Here is a 9531-nt window from a genome sequence, read left to right as displayed (position 1 = left end):
ATCAGGAGATGATGGGCTAACAAAGTGTGTGAGGCTTTTTCGATATTTCTATAAGTTGCTTAGGAAATCCCTTTTAAAGTTGGACAATGGAAAATTTGTGACTGCTTTTACTCAATGGGACGTCACAGGAAAAAAGTATTTCGATTTTCGCAGAAGCCTCAAACACTTTGGTGCGCTAATATCTGACGAAGATTTTGACCAAGTTTCGTTGAAATCCGATAAATCTACATACCCTATTAATTCATTTGAATAGAGGTAGTTCAGACAGAAATCAGAAACCTTGAGTTTTCAGCCTCGAAAGAAATTCACAGTTTTCGCACCTCGTTGAAGCGGTTGTCAACGTGGCCAGGCCGCCAACCAATGAAACACAGCTTTGAACTACCCCGCGGGCTACATAACGCTTTCCGGGAATGAATGAGCAATGTTTATATTTACAGTATATTTTGATATCTTACATCGGAAGTAGCGAAGTCTGCCGTGAAACACTCAGCAGCTTATAAACCGAATCAGCAGATAAATGGTTAAGAAGGTAAAGTGAAAAAAGGGAAATGATATCGGAAATCGGAATAGCCTTGAAGAGGTCTACTCGGTGAGCCGAGTCGAGTGCGCATGCTTACACATTAACAAAAAAAAAAAAAAAAACAACACTCAACGCGTAATTCATCAGCCTGTTTGTTTTACTAGAATATGAAAAAAAAAAAAAAAAAAAAAAAACACTCTACGAAGCAGAGAAAATGAGCGTTTGGAGAAGCTGCCTTGTCAGATATCAGCAATTAAATTCGCCCGTAATATGCCGCGGCAATCAACTTCTGTGCCAGAAGAAGCTAGAGCAGTGCATTGGCGAAACATTCTCTTGCGATTTGCGCTTGCGTTCAATTGTGGAAGCACGGAGACCGAACAAAATCGCCTAGTCTATCACTTAAGAGACAAAAACAATCAACAAAAGCGAAGATTTCTGAGCGAGAAATTGCAAGACGTAAGGGATAAACAAAAGAAGCGAAATACGACTCCGCGGATGAAATCAGTTGTCGTGAAAATTGTTACTGCTCAACTCATGGGTTGACACGTTTTAATCGCTTATCACAGTTTGCAGCTCATTGCCGGACTCGTTTTAAAAATTTACGTTTTCGCGGATAACTCGTTCGCGTTTTAAGTTTTTAAAATAATTTGGTTTTTGGAAAATTCAGATAAAGTAGAAGTTTTGAATCTGGTGTGAAAAATTTTTGAACAAAATAGGCCCTTGAAGGTCTAGAGTAACTTCAATGCATTTTGTAAATTAGCTGTAAAATACCTTTGTTAATTAGCTGTAGATTAGCTGTTGATTTTGTAAATTAGCTGTAAATTAGCTGTTGAGATTTTAATTTTTGTGTATTGGCCACCGATTAAAACCAGTCAATTGACTGACCGGTTTTCCTTTTCTCCAGTATAACTTAAGTATATATTATGATTATTGTTATTATCGGTTTTGAAATTTTCTAGGTCTACGATCAACGAGGCACACGTATATTTCCCACTATCTTTTCTTTCAGGATGAGTAGTACAAAGCATGCTCTGTTGTATGTTTCTATAGTTATCCTTTTGGCTGCGTACAAAGCACTTGCAGGTAAGCTAAGTGAAATGAACGTTTAAATCCCTTACCTGTACAAGATGATAAACTATGTTTTTTGAACAAAGCAGCAACATTTATATTATTGATGCAGTAACATTTCACCGCGATGTAATCTAAAAATTTGGACATTTTATTGTAGCTTCCTTAAACGCCCCATCGGGAACATTCAAGATTTCTGACCAAGGCGTACTGGGCCAAGGTGCCTACTCCATCTCAAACGACCTTGCGGAAATAGGACTTAAACTGGTAATACCAATAGCATCAAGCATATCAAAAGACAAGGCTACCGCGACTATTACTTCACTCCCTCCTGTTTCCAATCCGTCCAGTGTATCCGGTGCGTCCAGCTCGTCAGGAGCTACCAGTCCCTCTAGTGTGCCCAGTGCTTCCGGTCTGCCTGGTGCTACTGGCCCGGTCGCTGCAGCCGGCGCACTCTCTCCGTCCTCTCCGTCTAGCCCCGTGGGAACAAATGGAGCAGGAATTTCCGGAGGCATTCTAACTCCAGCAGGTTGGCAAAATGGAAATTATATACTAAGAAATCCTTTAACTCTGATTAGATGATAGATTTGAATTTATCAAGGCCGTGTAAGAAAATCTAAGGTCAAAAGATCCTTTAAGCTGAAACTTATGGGAAAACTGGGAAGATAACAGTTATTTTTTACAAGCATATTGTAGGTTTAATGTAATTTCTTGCCTAAGACAACTCATCTCAATCTGGAAACTGAGTGACGCATTTTAAAATCGTTTCAGATAATCAGTTCATTGATGACATGGTTGCAATTCACAACGAACTTCGGTCGGTGCACTTTTCTCCTCCAATTCAGAATAACACACAGATGTCCATCGAAGCCAAAGAGTGGGCACAGATACTTTCCGAAGAAAAAGATCTGAGACATTCCCCGCCTGATTCAAGAGAAAACCAAGGTGAAAGCCTTGCAATGGGATGCACAACAGCTGCTGAGGAAGGAATCACCGCTAAGGAAGCTATCGCGAAATGGTAAATCTCATAAAAACTAAGGTCAACCTTGTCTCGTGCAGTGGATTAAATGACAGACTGAGTGTTTTATTAATTGACTGAGTATTAAAAGGTCGGTTAACTTCTTTTAATGTTTCTCGTTTATCGATGCCCATTAACTCTAATGATGGCTTATTAACTGATTACTTGATCGATTGATCAATGGAATGATTAATTTAACTATCCTCCATTTATTTCTTCGGTCATTCGTACGTTTATTTGACTTAGTGCGACATACTGAATGACATAGTGACTGATTGTCTGACTGACTGGCTGACTGATTAAATGACTGACAGGCTGGAAGGAGGGCTGGTTGAGTTACTTTTCACTCCTGGATGAAATAAAATAGACTGATTAGGGCGATTTGCGAGTGAGTGTCGAAGTAATCAGGGAATTATTTTGGTTTTGGTTTTGTTTTATTGCGGCTTGAGAATGGCTGAGTAATCAAATTGGTAAGTAATTGGTTTGGTTTTGGCTTTACGATACTCAGTCGAAAACCGCTCTAATTGACCAACGATTAATTATTGATTAAATGATTCTTCCAGGTACGACGAAGCCTGTTGCCATGATTTCTCTATTCATGGCTTTCGAAATGTCTCCGGACATTTTTCTCAGCTAGTCTGGAAAGCTACAGAGGAAATCGGCGTTGGCCGAGCATTTGGCACCAAGTGGGGAATGAACTGTTCTTTCATTGTTGCGCGTTACAAACCGAAAGGGAACATTGATAGTGAAGCAAATTTCAGGGAAAACGTTGAGAGGGGCACCTTTGATCCAGTGGCGTACAACTGCTCTGCTGTGATATGCCAATCTGAAGGAGAAGAAATAGAAGAAGAAGAAGAAGAAGAAGCGGGGAGCCAAGGTCGAGACAGTTCAAAAAACAAACTGCACAATAACCTGATACCGGTTAAATCTAGGAATGCTGACAAAAATGAAATTCTAAGCAACAATGAACCCCAGAGGCTTGGCAATGTCCTAGGTTCTCGAGATTCCCATAGTTACATGAAAACCCCAGAAAGTTATTCAAAACAGCTGTCACCAAGTAATGTTGAATACAACATTAAGCAATACACAGAGAAAAGTCAGAAGCAATACGCATCAAACGGTGTCAACCAGGACGAAGGAAGACCTCGGTCCTTAGTGTACAGAGCTAAGATACCTCGGGTCTCGCCCATAAAAGTGCTGTAAATCACTTAATTTATTCCTCAGTGGAGGGGATCTACATGTCAAATTACTGAAGCATAAGCATAAAATATAATTCTATCGTGGTTTTTCATGTAATGGAAAACCGGCCCCTAATAAGTCCTGTTTTCAGTACGTTATAAACACAAGCACAACAGTAAAACAAGATGGCGGACTTTAGCTTATGGATATACTTATACTGAGCGCGTTCTCATTTGACTTAGCATAAGCACATAACACAAGAAGAATAAAATCCTATCGTTTTGCTTGTGATTGTGCGTATGCTTGTATTGTCGGCGTCTTCACTACGGTTATGGACGTTATGCTTATCCTAGTGCTTGTGCTTATATGTTGTTGTTAAAACCAGGCTTGATATATCACTTCACAAAACGCTCAAAGTGAGGTTATAGTTATTCTTAATGGCATTTCTTTGCGAAGACTAACAAATTAAACAGGCCATCACCCTTATGAACATGAAACAGTTTGCCAGTTTGGGGACCTCTACCCCACGTGTCTCGTTTCTTAAGATGGCCGAAAAGTTAACAAAAACAGATACAATAGCTTAAGGGGTAAACGAACGACAAGCAAAATATACGCAAAATTACGAATTAATGACCATAATCAAACGTCTATAGGAACTTTTTCAAATGTTGGTAATGCTAGTGTAACTGCTAAGAACTGCTGCCGTAGCTGATAATTAAAAGAAAATTAGCTCTCAACAGTGTTCTGTGCCTTGTTTCAAATCGTTTTGAATTAATTTTCTCTAGCAACAAAAGTTTGTCAATAGGCGATTTTCTAAATGGCGGCATTCGACTACAAGTTACGGAATCCTTCACTTCTTCTTTTTCCCATGTTTATTTGGGAATGTTTCGTTTAAACCTCGCCGCACCTTTAGAAATTAATTATTAAGGCCCTTACTTGTATTTTACGACGGCGACGGCGAGGATGACACCTGTATGTATTTATATACACATGTCTTGCTTGAGAGCTTTGCAGTTATTTACACATATTCGGTGTTCTTTCGGCAGAAAAACTTGTCCCTGCTAAATATTCTATGAAAGCGTTCAGTTGCAAAAAGAAATTTGAAAAATTAGTAGTAGCGGTTCACTTTCTCCAAAAGCTTAAAAATTGGTCATTTCACGTTGTTGACCTGCAAAAGAACACGAAGATCCTTTGTTCTGCTGTTTAATCCTCAAATGTACAAGGCGAGGGAAGGTTAATTAAGATTTTTTCAAAGTTTAGAAAAGGCGATTTACTGAAAGCTGAAACTTTCATTGCCTGTTCATTCAACCTTCACGGAAATTTTGACATGATTGTGTGTCCATGATTGTCGAGGATTGTCCATGAGTTTTGACGTTGCCATGGCGACTGCAAATTGTATGCAGGTTCGGCCAAGAAAACATACTTGTTTGACATAATTCTCTACTTTTTAAAGTATTTGTCTCAGCCCTGAAATTCAAAACTGCTTCTATTATTGCTGTGTTCACCTCTAAACTTAAGTCATTATCCCTTGGGCTTCTTTGCCTCATAGACTTCATCAGTTGTAAATTTATTTTAGTTTATTTTGTATCAAAATAATGAATAAACTAGCTGAAGCTGGTTGAATGACAGCTGTGACAGATTCTGACTTAGTGGTGCTGTAACCTCTGTTCAGTATTCCACGATTTCTCAGCATTCATGATCAGTTCAAATTTTTTTCCCATTTCTGAGCCATCAGAAAATTTCAAAGGTCTCTCCAGGTGATCTGGTGACGTCATTGCGCGAGACTGGAGAGAAAATTTTATTGCCGTATCCCATAAGGCAGCCCGCGCGTAGTCGTGAGTTTGCATTTGAACGATGGCGGTCACTGCCAGAGCGAGTGTTGCTTTTCAGAATTAATTTGTCTTGTCTTATACCGCGCTTGGAACTCGGAATTGTGCTGTAAATATGAGAAGTGTTGATTTGGACAGTTGGGAAGTCTCTTTCGACGGTGAATCTTTTCGATTCTACACTTGGATGGAAGCTATTGAGTACTTGAATCGCACAACATGCAGCGCTGGCGGCATCGCATTGTGAGCTTGAAAATCACTTGGTGTTTTACTTCAATTTGCTTTTAATAGTGTACTTTCTATACAGTATTAAAGGTACTGTATTCCATCGATCTCTAGTTTGCTTTTGTTTAGTCATTCATTTTATTATTATCGTATGTCGGCCACAGCACTACTTCGGTCGACCACTCGATCAAACGCTCTCAAACTCAGTAAAGAAAAAAAATTAATAATCTGAATGGCACACGCCAAGAATTGCTACAAAAGATTGGCCTGACCTTTAATGAATTTGGAGAGGTAGTTGTGGGCTATGTTGACATTGAGAATTACGTTACACTATTTCTAAGTCTGTCAGGTGTACAGAGTGCAGTTACAACACCAACCAACAGCATCATGATGGGTTCCCATGGCTGAAATGGTCACGCCATTTCACAGGGGAGAAAAGTGTCAGAGTGAAAATCATTGAGCCTTATAATTTACTGAGCACAGTGTAACAGTTGCTCTTTGGTTGGGAAATGATGACTATGACACTGTCCAAAAATTTGCAGGGGCAGTTTATAAACAGCTTACACAACTTCAAACAATCAAACATGCACTAACCCATTGACGCCTGAATGAAATTGCCCGCGACCCGCCCCTGATTCCCTGACGTTTTTTGGAAGTATTTCGCGAGCGAAAGCACAAAAATAAACCATATGCCCAGTAACCACAGACACAAGATCAGGTTTCAAGACATCGTTTATTTAAAGTTCAACAAATGAAGGGTCGAAATATTAAAAAATATTAACAAAAAGAACTCAACCTGATGTACGAAACTGATGAGAAAACAAGAAATTATATTATTTCTTTACCGCACGACAAAATGTCCCACAGAAGCAGAGAAAATTGACTTTGCGAAAGTGAGTTAATTACTGACTTTATTAGGACAAAACGAAACCAAATACAACCGAATTTCATTCTTGTAACGGCTAACATTTGAGAAAACAACGAAAAATAAAAGCGAAGAACTCTAATAAAATCAATCTGAAAACAAGAAATCGAGTGATTTCTTCGCTGCGCGACGAACTACGACGGCGCTGCGAAAGAAAGATGAAAAGTCGTAAATCAAAAAGACGACAAAAACAAGCCAATTTATTTTGAGATCGGTCGTATTTCAACTGTGTTAAATTGGTGGCCATTTTGGTTCTTTTCCCAGCGGTTCTGTAGTAGCTTAATAAGACGCGGAAATATTTGAACGAAACGAATAAGCAAAATAAACAAAGCGCCCGGAGGTCGCCGTAAATTAAATATGCAGAAATTCAGCGTGCAAGTTACTGTTCACGTTAAAACCTAAAATTCCCAAATACAGGGAATCAAATGAAAGAAATGCGAAAGGAAGGTCAATAACAATAGATTTTCATTCAAGTTGAGGCGAAGAAACCTATTTAAAAGCAAAAAATTGTTCAAAATTTTGCACACGTGCTTCACTGCATGACCACATGTTCAAATTATTCTTTACGGTAACGCAAAAGCTTGAGTTTTTGCCGACCGCCTTTCCAGACATTTTAACGCCTGTGGCTTTACCAATCGTTCCAAAAGTTGAATTCAACTTCGAAGCAATAATGTACATTACCATTTTTGTTTCTTAAGTCCGAAAAGCTGTTTTAAATCTGTGATCTGAAAGCGCTCTGATCTTCATGATGTTTTCGCGGCGGTTGTATGAAGAAAACCTTCTTCACCAGAAAGTTCTACGGACTCGGTACTACTTGATCCTCCATACTGAGGCCACCTAAACATTGATTTGTATTTTTCCTTTCTATTTTAAAGCTCAAAGCAGTAATTTATCCCTGTTAGGAGTGAAAACAAGACCTTGGAAGTTTTTAGATTTGTCCCGCAAACGCGCTATGATTACCTGCACTTTTCGAGCGCACGATTTTAAGAAGAACTGAAAACTGTCTTTCTCAGCAAGCGGCGGAAAATGGGTGGAGCAAACTTTACAAGTAGTAGGACACAAAAAACCTCATAGAATAAAACTATTGTTGGCCTGTGGAAGAGAGCCTGGAACAACGAAGCTGCGAGAAATGTTGAACAAAGTCCCGCAACTGATGGAGGACTTGCCATTGTTTACGATCTCTGCGACGACACCAATGAGAATCCGGAGGAAAGATATCCGATTGTACAAGATCCATCTTTAGTTCGAGCAGCATAGATGGCTTCCTTGCGTCTTCTGCACACACTTCCTTCAACCGACAAAGCTGAATACGCCATCAAAATGTATGGATCAATGGAAAGAAGTTTCAACCACATCTTGCGGGAGAGAACATGTCATGTGCCCATGCAGCAGGCCCACAAGCCAACTCACTGACTTTGTTGGTCTAGATAATCGTGTACTGAACTTTTCTTAGTATAAAAATCTTTAAGAATACTAGGTAGTAAAGTTATAACTTCACTCACAACCAAAGCATGATGAGAAAAAAAGCCTCTCGACTGAAAACTGCCATGTTTATCCTCACTGCGCTATCGATATGTCGATGGACTACATGCCGAAGGTCAGAACAAGCTCTACTAGGCGCGCAAAGAATTCTGTGCGGTTTTAAAAATAATTTCTCCTTGAAGATGATTGGTTAATTAGTCACGGTCAGATCACCTGGCTGAATAGAGCTTTCAGTTAAAAACGTAACATTACTGAGCTGACACTTATCAAATATGACCAATTGTCATTTAAACTCCACCCACACCTTCGAGAAATTTTCGACAATTTGGATATAGCCCGAGAGAGTCCTCTTTTCCAAGCATTTTGGAAAATTATGTTCAATTCGATCGCCACCGGATATATACAGATATTCGAACCAGATTTGCTCCCACATTGTCACATGAACAAATTCGCGCGTTCTGACAAGGTGGTAGAAGTCATTCGGAAATGACCAATTGCATATCAACAATATCATCGCAAGTAGATATAAACATGTAACAGGTGCATGTCTAGAGAAACATTAACTTTTGTTACCCCGATACCCTCGATGTTTTCCAAGACGAAGCCTAATAATCCACGGTTTCCAATAAAGGTAGTGGCCAACTTTTTTTTATACCCGCCCACTAAACACAAACTTAAATATTAGTTGTTCACCACAAGAACGTCATGAATATAGTTATCGACATTTGTTGTAATGCATTGCGTTGCTTTAAGCTTTCCTTTCTGTTTTTTTTTTTCTTTTCTTGACCTTCCTTATATATTTCTCTCGGTCAAATTTAGTATTTGCGTGTATCAATTACCAAATATGTACAAAACGCGCTCATTTGTTGATTTGTTGCAATCTTGAGAGGCACGTCCCCATCAGGTGCCCGTCTAAGGTTGAAGCGTTTTGTTCCGTGGCGAGTTGTGCAGTGTTGAGGCACGTCACGTTATGCGTTCTCGTTCTCCTCCAATAGAAAACTTTATCGGTCGGTGTTACAGCGAAGAATTAAATGTAGCAATTTCTCAAAGACTTCAAAAGTAAACGTAAAATCCACAGATATTAGTAAATGGGCGTGATCGCCCAGTGAATATGACATAATTCATGAACTATACACACGTTCCTTTTTTTCTTATAATTAGTTAAGACTGATTTTTTGACTGATTTTTAAGCTATATTTTCAAAATGTCATTAAATGACGAAAGGTACGGTGCAGTTCTAATTGCTATCAAATAACCAAAGTGGTTTTGGAGAGTTACCAGTTGCCCA

The 9531-nt window shown here is 39.2% G+C and overlaps 1 protein-coding gene across 1 annotated transcript in view; it reads left to right on the top strand.

Moving 5' to 3' along the window:
* Positions 1–4076, top strand: part of LOC110051767 (uncharacterized) — a 5419-nt gene extending 1343 nt beyond the window's left edge. The window contains exons 2-5 of the mRNA XM_020757841.2: positions 1530–1603; positions 1749–2117; positions 2360–2606; positions 3170–4076. Of these exons, the coding sequence (XP_020613500.1) occupies positions 1531–1603; positions 1749–2117; positions 2360–2606; positions 3170–3809 (1329 nt within the window). The 5' untranslated portion in view covers position 1530 and the 3' untranslated portion in view covers positions 3810–4076. The remainder of the gene's footprint in view (positions 1–1529; positions 1604–1748; positions 2118–2359; positions 2607–3169) is intronic.
* Positions 4077–9531: the final 5455 nt, after the last annotated feature.

The sequence above is a fragment of the Orbicella faveolata genome, unplaced genomic scaffold (genome assembly GCF_042242905.1).
Source record: "Orbicella faveolata isolate gen_17 unplaced genomic scaffold, um_ofav_v1 contig_3, whole genome shotgun sequence".
NCBI classification, from domain to species: domain Eukaryota; kingdom Metazoa; phylum Cnidaria; class Anthozoa; order Scleractinia; family Merulinidae; genus Orbicella; species Orbicella faveolata.
The sequence above is the reverse complement of the archived record's forward strand: the minus strand, read 5'-3'. Positions and strand labels throughout refer to the sequence as shown.